At 47.0% G+C, this 17,675-nt stretch overlaps 1 protein-coding gene across 3 annotated transcripts in view; it reads right to left on the bottom strand.

Annotated features, from left to right (window-relative positions):
- ARHGAP22 (Rho GTPase activating protein 22) overlaps positions 1-16,891 on the bottom strand; it is a 166,423-nt gene extending 149,532 nt beyond the window's left edge. For all 3 annotated transcript variants that reach the window (XM_060078687.1, XM_060078768.1, XM_060078845.1), the window contains exon 1: positions 16,514-16,891. In XM_060078687.1, the coding sequence (XP_059934670.1) occupies positions 16,514-16,547 (34 nt within the window). In that variant the 5' untranslated portion in view covers positions 16,548-16,891. The remainder of the gene's footprint in view (positions 1-16,513) is intronic.
- Between the last annotated feature and the right edge of the window lie 784 nt (positions 16,892-17,675).

The following is a 17,675-nucleotide window of genomic DNA, read 5'->3' as shown; positions in this document are numbered from 1 at the left end:
CTATGCAGGCAGCATCAAGGTGCAGGGCCAGCCGTTATTTTTTTTGGGGGGGGGGCCTCATTGTGTGGCTTGCAGGATCTTAGTTCCCCAGCCAGGGATTGAACCCAGGCCACAACAGTGAGAGCGCCCAGTCCTAACCACTGGAGTGCCAGGGAACTCCCATGCCCTTTTCCTATCAAGAAAGTGTAGAAAATTATTTTTTAACATCTTTGTTGGAGTATAATTGCTTTACAGTGTTGTGTTAGTTTCTGCTGTATAACAAAGTGAATCAGCTATATGCATACGTATATCCCCATATCCCCTCCCTCTTGCGTCTCCCTCCCACCATCCTTATCCCACCCCTCTAGGTGGTCACAAAGCACTGAGCTGATCTCCCTGTGCTACGCAGCTGCTTCCCACTAGCTATCTAGTTTACATTCGGTAGGGTATATATGTCAATGCTACTCCCTCACTTCATCCCAGCTTACCCTTCCCCCTCACCATGTCCTCAAATCCATTCTCTATGTCTATGTCTTTATTCCTGTCCTGCCCCTAGGTTCATCAGAACCCTTTTTTTTTTTTTTTAGATTCCATATATATGTGTTAGCATATGGTATTTGTTTTTCTCTTTCTGGCTTACTTCACTCTGTATGACAGACTCTAGGGCCATCCACCTCACTATAAATGACTCAATTGCATTTCTTTTTTTTTTTTTTTGCTTTTGTAATTATAATTGCGTTTCTTTTTATGGCTGAGTAATATTCCATTGTATATATGTGCCACATCTTCTTTATCCATTCATCTGTCAATGGACACTTAGGTTGCTTCCATGTCCTGGCTATTGTAAATAGTGCTACAATGAACATTGTGGTACATGACTCTTTGAATTATGGTTTTCTCAGGGTATATGCCCAGTGGTGGGATTGCTGGGTCATATGGTAGTTCTATTTTTAGTTTTTTAAGGAACCTCCATACCGTTCTCCATAGTGGCTGTATCAATTTACATTCCCACCAACAGTGCAAGAGGGTTCCCTTTTCCCCACACCCTCTCCAGCATTAATTGTTTGTAGATTTTTTGATGATAGCCATTCTGACTGGTGTGAGGTGATACCTCATTGTAGTTTTGATTTGCATTTCTCTAATGATTAGTGATGTTGAGCATCTTTTCATGTGTCTGTTGGCAATCTGTATATCTTCTTTGGAGAAATGTCTGTTTAGGTCTTCTGCCCATTTTTTGATTGGGTTGGTTTTTTTTTTTTGATATTGAGCTGCATGAACTGCTTGTATATTTTGGAGATTAATTATTTGTCAGTTGCTTTGTTTGCAAATATTTTCTCCCATTCTGAGGGTTGTCTTTTTATCTTTTTTATGGTTTCGTTTGCTGTGCACAAGCTTTTAAGTTTCATTAGGTCCCATTTGTTTATTTTTGTTTTTATTTCCATTTCTCTAGGAGGTGGGTCAAAAAGGATCTTGCTGTGATTTATGTCATAGAGTGTTCTGCCTATGTTTTCCTCTAAGAGTCCTACAGTGTCTGGCCTTACATTTAGGTCTTTAATCAATTTTGAGTTTATTTTTGTGTATGGTGTTAGGCAGTGTTCTAATTTCATTCTTTTACATGTAGCTGTCCAGTTTTCCCAGCACCACTTATTGAAGAGGCTGTCTTTTCTCCATTGTATATCCTTGCCTCCTTTGTCATAGATTAGTTGACCATAGGTGTGTGGGTTTATCTCTGGGCTTTCTATTCTGTTCCATTGATCTATATTTCTGTTTTTGTGCCAGTACCACATTGTCTTGATTACTGTAGCTTTGTAGTATCATCTGAAGTCAGGGAGTCTGATTCCTCCAGCTTCGCTTTTTTTCCCTCAAGACTGCTTTGGCTGTTCAGAGTCTTTTGTGTCTCCATACAAATTTTAAGATTTTTTGTTCTAGTTCTGTGAAAAATGTCATTGTTAGTTTGATAGGGGTTGCATTAAATCTGTAGATTGCTTTGGGTAGTATAGTCATTTTCACAATGTTGATTCTTCCAATCCAAGAACATAGTATATCTCTCCATCTGTTTTTATCATCTTTAATTTCTTTCATCAGTGTCATAGTTTTCTGCATACAGGTCTTTTGTCTCCTTAGGCAGGTTTATTCCTAGCTATTTTATTCTTTTTGTTGCAATGGTAAATGGGAGTGTTTCCTTAATTTCTCTTTCAGATTTTTCATCATTAATGTATAGGAATGCCAGAGATTTCTGTGCATTAATTTTGTATCCTGCTACTCTACGAAATTCATTGATTAGTTCTAGTAGTTTTCTGATAGAATCTTTAGGATTCTCTATGTGTAGTATCATGTCATCTGGAAACAGTGACAGCTTTACTTCTTCTTTCAGATTTAGATTCCTTTTATTTCTTTTTCTTCTCTGATTGGGAAGTGTAAATCTTTTGTTTGTCAGAGTTGAAGAAATTAAAGAAGTGAATGTACAGAAGAGGAAATACAAACAGCCAATAAAGATGTGTAGTGATGCTGGATTTCAGTAGTAATCAGGGGGAAGTACAAATTATAGCTATTATATGATGCAGCACTGTGTACCCTTTAGGCAGGTAAATTTTTAAAATTCAGTAATATCATGTGTTGTGAGTTATTGTAAGCTACTTATACAAGGCAATTGGGCTGTGTTTATTAAAAGTAAAAACATGCCCACTCTATAACCCAGCAAAATTCCGTTTCTTACCTCTTTCCTGCAGAAAGAACCACAAGTGCCTAGGTAGTCACACCCAAGGATGCCCTTGGAGCACTCTGAGTGATCCCTAATAATGGAAAAACCCAAATGCCCAACAATAGGAAAATAGCCAAATAAACTGTGTTGTATTCACATTATAGGATGCACAACAGAAGTTATAAAGAATGAGATGAATGTATATGAGCAAACACGGTTAGCTCCCCTCTTCAACAAACACCTCAGAAGAGGTGTCTTCACTCTTTCAAATTCCTCTCCTATTCTCTTTTTTTATTGTAGTAAAATATACTTAACATAAAGTTGACCATTTTAACCATTTTTAAGTGTACAGTTTACTGTGGCTTTAAGTACATTCACATTGCTATGTAACCATCACCACCATTCATCTCTAGAATTTTTTCATCATCCCTAACTGCTTCCTGTTCTCTTTTGATCCTACCCAGTCAGCCTTCCCTTACCTCTGTACCACCAAAACTGCTCTTATCAAGGCCACCAATGACCCTCACGTTGCTTAATCCAATGTCAAGTCAGCCCATCCATTCCTTCCCCTTACACCACTTGACCCCAGTTGGTCCTTCCTGCCTCCATGACCATTTCTACCCTTGGCTTCCAAGACCACTCTCTCCTGCCTCTCCCCTTCTTCACTGGCTACTACTCTCAGCCTCCTCATCATCCCCACCTCTTAAAGTCCAGCACCAGGGGCTAGTCCTTGGACTCTATTTCTGTCCACACTCACTGTCTCAGTGATCTCCTTCCATCTCATGGATTAAAACACCATCGATGTGTGGAAGGCTGGAAGGCACCTGTGCAGAGCTCAACCCTGAACCCCAGACCCAGGCGTCCATCACACCATCCACCTCCAGCATCTCATGGCAAAGCTCAACTCCTGGTCTTTCCCCACCCCCAAACCTACTCCTCTCATGGTTTCCCCCATCGCAGTCAATGGAAACACTATCAGACATGCCTATTCCCAGCCGCCATCATTTCTCACTTGAGTTACTGCTACAGCCTCCTCTCCAGTCTGCCACCTGCCATCCCCCCTCTGCAGTTTCTTAACAGGGCAGCCAGAGACAGTTTTTAAAGATGGGAGTTAGAGCATGTTACTTCCCTATGAAAACCCTGCAGGACTCCCCCTCTCACTCAGAGTAAAAGTAGGAGCCATCACTACAGCCTACAAGGGTCCTTGGGACCTGGCCATGTGGCCTCTCGGACCTCCTTGCATTTCCTTGCTCTTGGCCACACTGGCCTCTGCTGTTCCTCAAACAGGCCAGCCATGCACTGGCCTCCCGGCTCTGTACCTGCCATCCCTGGCCCCATAGGGCTTCCTCGCAGCCCCTTTGTTCTTTATTCAAATGCCATTTTCTCAGTGAGGTCTTCCTGACCACCCTTAAGAAGATGTATCCCTAACATTTCCATCTCCCCTTTTCTGCTTTAATATTTACTTAAGTTCTATTATAGTGGTGGAAGCGAGCAAATAGCAGAAAAATACAAAAATTATAAAACTATATAAAAAGGGAAGAAAAACACAACCCCTTAAACAAAAGGTATATTCACAAGGTATATTCAGTGGGTACATGCATTTGCATAGAAGGAACATGTCACACCTGTAACGGTGATTTTGGTCATGAAGGGGAGGATGGGGCTGTAGTATTGTGGTTTTATACAGGAAGGAATGCATGCATTGCTTACATAAATTAAAATAAAAACTTTAAAAGAGAGAGCTCTTTTGGAATGGAGCTAAATCCCCTCAGGAGATCTAAAATAGCAATTAAAATATCACAAGTTTGATAAATGTTTATGCATATTTATCTGCAAAAAGCACTGCGCTGGGCTGTGGACGACAACAAAAAGAGATGCCTAGCCTCTGCCTACTCGGAGCTTCCAGGCTGAACAGATGACGCTTCATGGAAGCATGGCCCAGGCCCACCTGTGGACCTTCTATGGGATCAGGTCGGGGGCCCCCTCTCTGTAGGTGAGCCCCTCCACTCGGCCTGGGTCTACTCCAGCCTGTCTGCTCCACCCCATCTCGCATAAGGAGAGGCTCAGCAAGGGTGTGCAGGTCATTCACTCCCCCAGTGTTTCAGTGAGAATACCTGGCAGCTGCTGCATCTTGGAAATGGCTGAGAACACGTTAAAGATACCTTACACAGTGGAACATGTCAGAGCTCTGCCCAAATTCCCTTGATTCCTTTTTCCTGTCTTTATGTCCCTTTACTTCCAACAGCTTACCCCGGGTGGTTTTTCAGGGCTGCTGGCCTGTTTTGAAGTCTGTCCTTGGGTTATTGGAGCCATTCTGAGCAGGCAGTGGGAGAACTGGAAGTGCTCAGGAATTTACGTCCCTCCCTCGCCCCACAGTCCCTGGCCAAAGACTCTTGCATATGGGAGCCTGAAAGCCCCTGCAGCCTTCTTTTTTTTTTTTTTTTTTGTGGTACGCAGGGCCTCTCACTGTTGTGGCCTCTCCCGTTGCGAAGCACAGGCTCCGGACGCGCAGGCTCAGCGGCCATGGCTCACGGGCCCAAGCCGCTCCGCGGCATGTGGGATCCTCCCGGACCGGGGCACGAACCCGCGTCCCCTGCATCGGCAGGCGGACGCTCAACCACTGCGAAACCAGGGAAGCCCCAGCCTTGTTTCTAGTTGGACACCACTTGGAGGGATAAAGAGGTGCAATTCACATTCAGCGTTTCCCTGGGGCTCAGGCTGAGGCCCCTCCTTTATTGGCTTTGCACCCCAGCTTGGCTCTCCCCTTCCTGGTGCTGCTCCCCCCCACCGCCGCCCCTCACCGGTGTCCCTTGGGAGCACCTGCTTACGAAATTACCACATACACTGCTCATCTCAGGGTCTATTTAGGAGATCCACACCGGGCACACCTGATGGTTTTCAGGGCCTTATGACCAGGCTGTGGCAGCACTGGCCTTGGCAGCTGCTGGGCATCGGTACCTGGTTTTCCATCTGTAGCTCTGTTAGTGCAACCCCGAGAGCGTGGAGGAGTGGCTGCACTTGAACTAAAACACAACTGATTTATAAAATCAATGGGATTTTAAAGCAGGGCTGGGGAAAGAGCAAGATGGCTCTCAGAGCTGAATTGATTTACAGGGTAAGTATTGAGGCAGAAAGATTAATGGAGAAGAGAGAGGTGAGGTAATGGAAGGGGCACTCTGCAGGGGGCCGGACGAGATGGTTTCATGAAGTTAATGCAATTTGCAGCTAAGGGCAAGGGGGGCCTCGCCAGGTTCCTGTGCTGTCCTGGGAGCACTGCATGAGCCTCAGATGATTTATTACAGGATGGTTCCTGAGTGCCTCCTACCTTTAAAAATTTTGTTTAGTTACTTAGCTTCTCTCTGGGCTCCACTTGGTCATCTGTTCTTTGCTAAGTCCCCCATCTGAGGGGTCTAGAGAATCAGCCAGGCCCTCCTAATGGGTCTCACTTAGGGGCCTGAAAGGTGAAGTGAAGGACAAAGGGGAAACCTACCACCCCCCTTAAGTAAAAAGTATTAATTTTAATATAACTCTGAGGGAATCTAGAAAGTTTGGATTTTTTCCATAATGATTATTTTAATGCTTTCAAAACATCAACATAAAAGATCACTTTCTTTACCATTATTTTTATTGGCTCTTCCTGGGTCTCTTTCCTGACTCAGCTGGTGCTGGTCTTCAGCGAGGGGGTGCAGGAGGCAGGGCAACCCCCAAACTGCTTGACCTGCACTTCCATGCAGTGTGAACCCCCAGGTTCAACTGGATCCAGTGTTTTTTATCCATTCATGGGGCTTATAGGGCCTCCTGGGTGTCCATCCTGTGCAAGCCACTGGGGTATGGAAATGAAAGGCACGTGCCTGCCATGGTACAAGTAAAGGGAGAACAGAGACATCCAAATACAAGAGTCTGTCATCTCGGCACATATAAGGGGAAATGAGAGTGTGAAGGCAGCAGCAAGGAAGTCAGGCTGGGAGGTTGGGAGCCCAGAAGTGAGGCTGAAGCTGGATGAAAGAATGGAGGAAGCTGTTAAAAGGGATCAGGTTATGCCACCCCCAAATATGCCACTTTGGCATATTGATTATTTTGAGCTGAAGGCCACTGAGAAACAGCACACAGGAAGAGCTCTTCTCCCACCCCCTTTCTGCTCAAAAGCAGGGCATAAATTTCCCTTTGTAAAGGTGCCTTGCAACTCCTGTACCAGGAAAAGGAGAATGAGATTCTTATCATCAGGAGACGACTTGAGTCTGCATAATGAACCTTACTAAACAACCCTTATCTACCATACTTTTCCTCGGCACCTTCCCACAGTTTACTGACACTGGGTTTAACTGCCTCTTTTCTATAAAGCACCTGCCCATACACTTAAAACTATCAATAAAATGTATGTCTTTTCTCCTGTTAATCTTTTAGCAAGTTAATTAGCAGGCCTCAGGTGCAGAACTTAAGAGGGTAGAGGAAAAGTTTTTCCTCCCCTACACTATGGAAGGCTGGGAGGGAGAAAGGGTGTGCCCAGCAGATGGAACAGGAAGACACGCAGGATGAGAGAGCATGGGGTTAAACCCAGAAAGTCTGGCTCCCAGGCTCTTAACCCTGACTCTCACAAGACCCATGTGCCTGCCCTAGAACAGACCAAACCCTAACCCCTTCCTACCAAAACTAATGAAAAACCTCTTTCTTTGAGAAAGACAAGCCTGATCGACATCACCTAACCTCTATCCACAGGCTGGACCTCCAACCATCCTGCCATGGTGGGATCCCTCTTGCTGCATCTCCTTTAAAGAGGCTATGCTTTAGCCGTCATCGACATAGGTAGGAAGTCAGGAAGATGAGAAGGCCTCTGTGAGCCTGTGTGCAGTCAGGTCTCCAGCTTCACTTCCCACTCATAACACACACCCCACCCTTTGCAGATCAACGACTGGTCCCCACAAAGGCCATTTTGTGCCAGACAGCTGCACCTCTGTGCTTGCCCGCCTGATGAGCCCTGACACTCTTGAAGTGTTGGTGCAGGCATTTCCTACTATGTGAAGACTCCTCTAGCAGGTTCCCAAAGCAGGGGCTTGACTGCCATCCATTATGCCACCCCATAGATGGCACACACTTCTGGCTGGACACATGCCTCTCAAATCTCTGTGTTGATTTGTGAGCTTCTCATGGCCAGAGAGGGTGCCCTCCTCATGCTTGATTCCTGGAATGTAGCAGAGAGCCTCTCAAATGCTTGCTGAATGAATGAGTGGACATAAGACAGGAATCCTCAAGTTCAAAGAAGATGAGAAAGATCAAATCCAAGAGACCTTGTGCCTCTACAGATGATCTTCCTGGGCTGGAAGAAATCTGCCAGCAGGATTTCTCCTACCCATGGCCTGTTTCCACATGATGAAAGGTTTAAGGGCACAAGATCACTGATTCCACTCCTGTAATCAGAGGAGCGCAAGTAGGAGCAGGAAACACGCAATGTAGTTTTCCTACTTTTCCTAGTTTGGTGGTGGGGGTGGAGAGGCCAACTGAGGTCATGGAAAGGGCACAGGATTTGGAGGCTCTTTAGCCTCTTGGAGCCCCAGGTTTCCACATAAAATGAGAGCAAAATACAAATCTTATCCACTTCCTAGACCATGGTGAGGAAGAAATGAATGACACTTTGAAAGTGCTTTGTAAACAGAGAAGCACCGAAAGGATGAATGGTGGTGAGTACTGTTTCTCTTTGCTGCAGGCTGAGGCCTTGGGAGGCCTCTATTCCCTCTATTGGACCTTGTCTGGGAGCAGCTGGCCCCAGGTTTGCTGCTTCTGCTCCTGTTCAGATTAGCAAGCCATTCACCAGGAGCCAGGGATCAGCGGAGTCGATGTAATTCAATATTGATTATAAATTTTATTTCTGCCTGCCTACGGGTCATTAGCTTAGATCAATACATTCTCCTCCCTTGGTTAAGTAATCATGGAGGCTGTTGATGACTTCAGCAGTCAGGCAGGTCCCTGGCTGCCTTGGTTGGGGGAGCCCAAGGCAGCTCTCCCGGCCTAGGTCTAACCCAGTTCAGGCCTGTCTTGCAAATAAATCATTTATTCCTGTCTGCAAACGTGAAGGTCATGGCCAAATCTTCAATTCTCTGGGGCCAAAAGTCCAGCCTGGAGTTCCTGGAGCCCAGCATCTGGAAGTGCCTTATATCCTGAGTGTCTAAGAGTGCTGGGTTATGGACTCTGGGTATCTCCCATGGAAGAACTCAGTTTTTCCATCAGCTGGTATCTGGGAGGAGAGGCAGGAGGGAGGAGGCCTGGGTTCACTGGACACAAACTGCCACCTTCATCTCCTAGCACAAGAGCCGCGGTGGCAGCAGATGGACTGGTAGTCTGGGGCTGGGGTGTGTCCAGAAGCAGGGGAACCTGCTGGCAGTGGCTGAATGCGCTCAGGAGATGTGCTCTGACAACGGTCCTGCCGTCCCCGCATGGCCTCTTCAGATGGCAGATAGGAAACACCATCAATCCCACAGCATTTACTAACATCTCTCTCTCTTCTCCCTGCCCTCAGGGTCACTCTCTGTAGACCCAATGCCCACAGTGCAGCCAGCACCATTGTCTAAGGCTCTGTCCAGACACATCACTCCCCTGTTGAGAGCCCTACCTGGATGTGGGACGGGTCTGTTCTCCCTGCCGCATCACCTGGTCCCTTCACTGCCTTCCTGTGTAGCAGGCTCACAGTTGGCCAAGTGCATGTGCCTCTGGGTCTAAATTCTTCAGAGAATTTAGATTCTCTCTGCATCTCAGGCAAAGCAGATGCCATATCACCTAATTAGGTTACTGGCCCTTTGCTGTCCCACTCTCAGGGCCCTAGAGGTGGTCTTAGGGAGCCCTCAGGGCACCTGACAAACCTGGGCGGGGGCAGCATGGGATGACCATGGGCAGTTCGGGAAGGCCACACTATTCAGAACCAAGCGATCAGAGGAGGCCTATGAACCCCATGGTCACCCCTTAAGAGCAGAAACTCCCCTCTGAACAATCTTCCAGTGTGAACTGGTATGAGGTCAGGTGACCTCCAGTCTATCACTTCTTGACCACAGCCCTGCAAGCTTTAGGGTGAGACCTGGCAGGCTCCTGCTCTCCCACCCCCTCCCTTCACCAGCCCCCAGAGGCAGCCACTTCAGTTGGCTCCTTTGGTATTTACCTCCACATTTCTTTTTCTTTTTTTTTTTTTTTTTTTGCGGTGGCTTCTCTTGTTGTGGAGCATGGGCTCTAGGTGCACAGGCTTCAGTAGTTGCAGCACAGGGGCTTAGTAGTTGTGATGCGTGGGCTCTAGAGTGCTCGGGCTTTAGTAGTTGTGGCACACGGGCATAGTTGTCCCGCGGCATGTGGGATCTTCCTGGACCAGGGCTCAAACCCGTGTCCCCTGCATTGGCAGGTGGATTCTTAACCACTGGACCACCAGGGAAGTCCCTACCTCCACATTTCCAAATAGTGTTTATTTATCGCTATTTCTTTCTTTCACTTTTTCTTGATTACCCTCATCTAGTTAATTAACACATGCATGCAGAAGTGGAATTGCTGGGTCATATGGTAATTCTATTTTTAATTTTTTGAGGAACTGCCATACAGTTTTTCATAGTGACTGCACGAATTTACAGTGTACAAGAGCTCCCTTTTCTCCACATCCTTGCCAATATTTGATATCTCGTCTTTTCGATAGTAGCCATTCCAACAGTTATGAGGTGATATCTCAATCTGGATTTTGATTTGCATTTCCCTGATGATTAGTGACACATTTTCATGTACCTCTTGGTCATTTGTGTATCTTCTTTTGCAAAAATGTCTATTCAGTTCTTCTGAATTTTTTAATCTGTTTAATTTTTTTAATCTGCCCATTTTTTAATATTTCTTTTTTGCTATTGAGTTGTATGAGTTCCTTGTATATTTTGGATATTAACCCCTTATCGGATATATGATTTGGAGATATTTTCTCCCATTCTGTTTCTTTTAATTTTGTTAGTGGTTCCCTTTGCTATGCAGAAGCCTTTTAGTTTGATGTAGTCTCACTTGTTTCTGTTTTCTTTTCCTTCGCTTTTTGTGTCTAATCCAAAAAATGATTGCCACCACTGATGTCAAAGAGACTATCCCATGTGTTTTCTTCTAGGAGTTTTGTGGTTTCAGGTCTTATGTTCAAGTCTTTAGTCCATTTTGAGTTGATTTTTGTGTATGGTGAAAGATAGGGGTCCAGTTTCATTCTTTTGCTTGTGACTGTCCAGCTTTCCCAACACCATTTTTTGAAGAGACTGTGCTTTCCATATACTGTCCGTTGTATATTGCTGGCTACTTTGCTGTAAATTAATTGACTACATATACATGGGTTTATTTCTGGGCTCTCTATTTTGCTCCATTAATTTATGGTCTGTTTTTATGATGAATCACTTCTTGATTTTTTCCATTTTAAATGTTACCTATTGACCTCTAACTATGGAAGATGAGGATTTTATTTATTTCACTCTCCTGTCCCCATCACACATAAGTACCCACTCCATCCTCCCAGTGTACTTTTAGTTGGATCAATATGCAGAATTTGCATTATTAATACTACGTAATTGCTAGTCCCAGTTGAGCTATGTAGTATACTGTAATATTTTGTGCACCACTTTTTGTTTTCCCTGGAGTTCATAATTGGCTTGCCTTTTAATTTGCTTAGTGTCCTACTATGTATCAATAATTCAACCTTAAATATTCCAACAGTTCTTCAAATCTAATTTTCATGTATTCACAGGCAGTGGGCATCTTCTTAAAAATCACACTGCATTTTATTACTCAAAGAATTTATAGCTCTCCTGGAGACATGCAGGGCCACCTGCAGTGGTGTTTGGATAGTGTGAATCCCTGTGTTGGGTTAGGGAGAGGGCATAGGCCTCAGCACTGGATAGATGTGAATATGAATTCCACCACTTGTTGGCAGGGTACCCACAATTCTCCTTCCACATCTGTTGAAATGGGAACAATGATGCCTCATCATAGTGTAGTCATGAGAATTAAATAAGTACAATGGAAATGTCTGGAGCACGGAGGGCACACAATAAATGTTGGTTTGCTTACTTGTGGGAAAATCAAGAAAAATAAGCCCAGTGAAAGTACTTCATCTCACTAATAGAGCTTTCTCTCTGTATCCCCAAAGTATTGACCAGGCTCTGCACATTCATCAGGGCTTCTAAGACATTGATACTCCTTTGAAGAAAAATAGCTCAAGCTACTGGAGCTTTGCTCATCAGGCTAATGACCTCCTTTAAAAGAAGGAGCCTCCTTAATCACAGCATCAATTTTATTTTGAAATATTCTAAACAAAGGCAGAAACTCTAAAAGAAAATATTGATAGGTTGATGGCATTAAAAATTGAAAACTTATATACATCTGGGGGAAAAAAGCCCTTGATATAAAAGTAAAGGGCAAGCAACAAATTGGGAAAATATTTGCAACATATAAATCAGTCAAGGGAGGGCTGACTTTCCTAAGGACCTGGACCAGTTAGGTCCAGAGACAGTGCTTCAGCCTTCCAGGCTAATGCTTTCTCTGCTATTAAGTCACTCACTCACTCATTCATTCATTCATTCAACATAAATGTATTGAGTACCTACCAGATGCCTGGCTTTGGGGTATAATGATGTTCAAAAACAGAAATGGCCCCTGCTCTCCTGGAGCACACAGTCTAGTGAGGTGACAGTTATTCACCAAATAGTCACACTCAGGAGTGTACAACTACAACCCAAGGTAAGTGCAACAAAGGAAAGGAGAGCACAGAGCAGAGGACCCTGTTTAGACTGGGGTGTGTGGGAGCGCTTCCTTGGCTGGCGACACTTGAGCTGAGAACTGGAGGGTGAACAGGAGTTAAGGGGTGTGTGTGTGTGTCTGTGTGTGTGTGAGAGAGAGAGAGAGAGAGAGAGAGAGAGACAGACAGACAGACAGACAGACAGACCGAAGGAGGCATTCCAGCTGGGGAAACAGGGTGCCAAAGCCCTGTGGTAGGAGGCCCATGGAACAGTTGAGGAATGGCAAGAAGGCCAGTGTGGCTGGAGCCTGGAGAGTGAGAGGAGGCTGGAGGTTTGGCCAGTGGCTAGACTATAAGAGGGGCCTTAGGGGCCATGGTAAGGACTTAGGATTTTAACCCAAAGAGCGATGGGGAAGCCAACCAAAGGATTCCAAGCTGGGGCTGGAGGAGGAGGCCGGAGGTGGGTACAGGTTGGATTTACATTTGAAAAGATGGCTCTGGCTTTGGAATGGAGAATGGATGGGAGCTGGTGGGGTGAGGCAGAGTGTTATTGCCACAGGGTAGAAATGATGATGGCCGGGATGATAACATGAGGTTGAGTGAGACAGGCAGAGTCTAGAGCTCTTTGGGAGGTAAAACAACACGGCTGCCTTCCATATCTTATCCTTGTGGAACAGGGCAAGACCAAATCAATAAATCTTTATTTGGGGCAGTACTGATGGGCACAGAGGAGGCCTCAATCAAAATTGCAATTTTTACAGTGTCATAGAACATGTGCACTTGTGACTTGCTCCATTGTGTGATAAATTCATGGAGTTTTAGTAAATGTATCTTATTTTTCTTCTGGGAAAACTGGCAGGGGTGGGGTGACCTGTCTCTTCCATTCCCACTCTGGAAATATGGCAAAAATTCTCAGTGGAGTTGGAGCTTGCCAGGCGTGGTATCAGGAAAGGCTCCCTGGACAGGACCCTGGGAGTCAGGCAGGAGCTGAGTGGGGCAGAGTCAACCACACCTGGGTCCAAATGGCCTGGTCTGGCTTCCACAGGCCATGACAAGCTCGGGTGAGTCTGAACTGGTCCTAAGCAGGCAATAGCAAGCTAGAATCACAGTATCAATGGCCAGTGTGAGCTGGTATGAACCAATTTGGACCACTTTCCCAAATCAGTCTACATTGTGGGATGCACGTAAAAGCAAGCACATTGTTTGAATATACTGGCCTGTTTTGAGACATTTCCAGCTGGTTTGGGTGCCTCCCTACTTTTTGAATTATTATTGTCCTCTTGTGTGTGTGTGTGTGTGTGTGTGTGTGTGTGTGTGTGTGTGTGTGTGTGGTATGTGTGTGTGTACAACACCTGCCTCATCTGCCTCTAACTACTTCTTGGAAGTTGAGCTCAGATTATTGACCAAACTTAGTTTTATATGCAGGTAAGTGACAGTAGGGTTTCTCCTGGGAGGTTCTCAATCTTGACATCTCCCCCTCCATGGGACAGCTTTAGGATGATGGCAGCCTTTGCCGGCTCTCTCAGGGCTGGCCTGGATGGGGACCTTCCAGGAAGTTAACAGCCAACATGACCCTGGGGAAGAGTCCTTGGGAAACCCCTATCTGCAGAGCAGCAAAGGCTTCTGAGCCAGCTGACAGGGGCTGGTTTTATTAACTGTTCCAGAAAGTGACCCCAGGCCTTTTTCACTCAACCCATTGTACCCAGGTGGTGGTGTAGTCTGGAAGTGTGCCTGGAATATGTATCATCTGGAGCAGTCTGGACAAGGCAGTGTGTGGACAGCAGGACCTGTGATCTGTATCCTATAGACAGGCTGGGTTTATGACATGTAGCTTGCCCAACTCCTAAAAGGTGCAGAGGGGGATGAATTTTGAGGAAAGGTCTTCCTTCTACCAGAGCAGAGCCCAGTTTCTTAGAGGCATTCACATATAATTTTGGTCTGCATTCCTACAGAAATGTCTCTGCGTGATCTGACTCCTGACCTGGTCTCCAGCCCCAGCCTCCTGGCCCTGTGTGCCCCTCCCTTCCCACAGCATCAGCACATGCCGATCGCTGCCTGAAACATGGCCTCCTCCCTCCACCACCCTTTGCCTAGGTAGCCCCACCATTCTTCAGCTCACAGCTCAAGCACCACTTGCTTCCTCTGGAAGCTTCATTTGTCGTATATATTCTTATGCTCTTAGAATACTCCTTGTCATGGTTTATGGTCATGTATTTTTATGGGTAAATGATTATCTTATAAATATCTGATATATAGCACCATAAACTTTATCTTTTAACATATCCTACAAGATAATATCATCTACTAGAGGGGTTCTCAACCTTAGCACTATTAACATTTGGAGCGGGAGAACTCTTTGTTGTGGGGACTGTCCTCTGCATTGCAGGCTACTTAGCAGCATCCCAGCCTATATCCACTAGATGCCAGTAGCACTCCTTAGTTGGAACAACCAAAATGTCTCCAGACATCGACAAATGTCCCCCAAGGGGCAAAACGGCTCCCAGTAGAAAACCACTGACCCAGAACAAATGTTTTTAAGAAGTTTGACATTTCAAAGGCAGGCTTCCTGAGACCCCTTTGCAAAGCACTGGTTTCTTTCTGGCCAGCCCCATCCAACAGAAAGATAATGTGAGCCACGTAGGTAATAGTAAATGTTCTAGTAGCTGCATTAGAAGCAAGTAAAAGAAAAAAACAGGTGAAATGAATTCTAATCCATATTTTATTTAACCCAATATATCCAAAGTATTGTCACTTCAGCAGGTGACCAATCTAAAATAATCATTGAGATATTTTACATTCTTTTTTCCCAAGTCATCAAAATCTAGTGTGTATTTTTCTCAGTTTGGATTAATCACACATCGAGTGCTCAATAGCCAAGTGTGGCCAGCATTTTCGACAGGAGTGGGAGAGGAGACCCAAGCTCTCTTAGAGAACCTGGCCCAGCCCACCCCCTGCATCGTCACCAGGCTGTACTGCTACCCCTGAGCAGAGCCATGCACAGTCCTCCCTTGCCCACTGGGGCCCACAGGTTGCAGCCCATTCCGAGCACCCCATGGAGGGGCTCTGACTACACTCTAGAAGGCCAGCCTGCCCAGGAAAGTCATCCAAATGCCTGCAGCGTGCTAATGAGATGGATGTGTGCCCGTGAGCTCACAAGAGCCTGGAGGGTTCCTGCCTCAAATATACAAACACTTGGGTGAGGCAAGCACTGTTTCCAAGCTCCCCAGGCAGAAGCTCCACCCACCTCCAAACCACCCTCCTCATGCTCCTTGCTTACAAGGGAGACTCAGCCCTCCACAAACACTGGCCACATGGAAGGACACATTCTATTTCCTTAAAACACAGATGCTCTCATCTAAAATGACACTTGCGCTGGCCAAGAAGTTGCTGTCCAGGGAGATGCTGTCCCTAGCCCCAAGACTTGTACTAAGGCCCCAGGCCATTCTGCAGGGCCGCGGCCTGGTTGGGGCGCTAGCCCAGGGCTGCAGGATCACCCCTGCAAGGCTCTCCCGACTCTCATCTCTTACTTATCTCTAGACACCCCTAACACCCACAACTCCAGGCCCTTCTGCTTCCTGGGAGTTCTCCCAGGGGGAGCCCCTGCCTGCCTGAGGGGTTGCTTCCTGCAGCCCAGCTGTGGCAGCTCCTGTAGGCTCTGCAGAGCAGCCTCCCAGGTAGCCAGAATGAAGACCTTCACTGGGACCTGGCTATCTGGAGAAGCCAGGGCATTGCCCTTCCTAGTCAGGGCTACTTTTGTCTTGGCAGCTAGGGCAAATCTTGAGCATTCAGCATTTCCCTTTTAGTAGAAAACTAAAGGTTTACCAGAGTTGTCACTCGGTCACTTTGGGCAAGCCAGGGACTCCGTAAAACATGGAATGTGGGGTGAAGCCTGCACACCCACTGGGGCAATAAGCTGGCCATCACCCTTTGGCAGTCTCAGATGTGACCCCCACAGACCCCAGGAGCGTCACTAGAGAGGGCTGTCAGTCATCAAGATGCCTCCAGAACGCCTGCCCCATCTGACCCCAGCGTGGCAGCCAGCTGAGTATCCACGCCCATCGGCCAACAGACGCACGCACACTGTGTCCAGATCTGCCTCAGGAAGTTGGACTTACCCCTCCTGGCTTGCCTGATCTTTGGGCTCAGCATGTTCCTGCCGCCTCCTGGACGGAATCGCTGGGCTGATCACGCTGTCATCCACTTCCCTTTTCTCTTCCTCTGGCCCAGTTGCCCCTCATGCCCCGCTCAGGCCCCCATGGCCGCTGGCGTCACCAGCGAGGCTCCCTCGGCTGCCTTTCCTGGCTCCGGACCGACGGCTTGCCTTGGACTATGTAAACCTCAATGCATTATTTGTCCATCTCAGAATTAATTCCCACCCAAGCGAACCATTAAGAGGCTCAGTAACCGCTGCTGATCAATCACCGGGCCAGGGCGGGAAGGCCTGACTGTCCCTCCGCCTGGCCGGGGCGCACGCGGCACAGCCCATCCCAGAGCGGAGCTGGCGGCCGGTCTGGGCGGAGGCGAGAGGAGGGCGGGGCGGGAGGAGCTGGGCGGAGCGCGCGGTCCCAGCTGGTCCGATGGTCCCAGAGGGCGGGCGGGCTCCGAGCTCGGATCCGCCCTCTGCGCGGGGAGGGCCTGTCGGGGATGCGTGCCACTGGCTGGAGCCACCAAGAGGCCGCAGGAAATGCTCGGCATCTGGCCGCCCGGGTCCCGCACGCCCTGCCAAGGCCCGGAGGTTGGGCAGCGGGTGGCTGAGGCCCGGGCGGGCCAAGGATCCCTCCAGGGTCCGTCCACTGGGGACCTGCTCTGCCTGATGTTTCCTGCCACGGGGGCCCAGGAGGCCGTCTATGACAGTTCCAACTGTGGAGACAGGTGTGTCTTAGAAGGAGCGTGCAGCTTTGGCATATTCAGAGCCTCAGGGGACTGGTCCAGCAAAGCAGGTTAGGGATGTTAATTTTTTGCCACCTTAATAAGGTGTAAGGAATAAGAATGCGGTGAAGCACTTAGTTCAGGGCCTGCACATAGTAAGTAGGATCTCAAAAACTGTTCACTGGGTAGTGAAATCTCTGCTAACTGCCATGTTTCTGTTTAATACTAGTACAGTTCTAAAGAGTGTACGGTGGGGACTTTTGGGAGGTTCAGACTCAAGATCCTAAAAATTGCCCAAGAAACCCAATCACAGTAACTGTTCTCATTTATTAGGTGCCTACTATGTGTCCTTGAGGTTGGTGCTTTATACTCAGTATCTCATTTAATTCTCAAATTCCCTGAGGCAGG

This window comes from Mesoplodon densirostris, chromosome 1 (assembly GCF_025265405.1).
Source record: "Mesoplodon densirostris isolate mMesDen1 chromosome 1, mMesDen1 primary haplotype, whole genome shotgun sequence".
NCBI classification, from domain to species: Eukaryota; Metazoa; Chordata; class Mammalia; order Artiodactyla; family Ziphiidae; genus Mesoplodon; species Mesoplodon densirostris.
The sequence above is the reverse complement of the archived record's forward strand: the minus strand, read 5'-3'. Positions and strand labels throughout refer to the sequence as shown.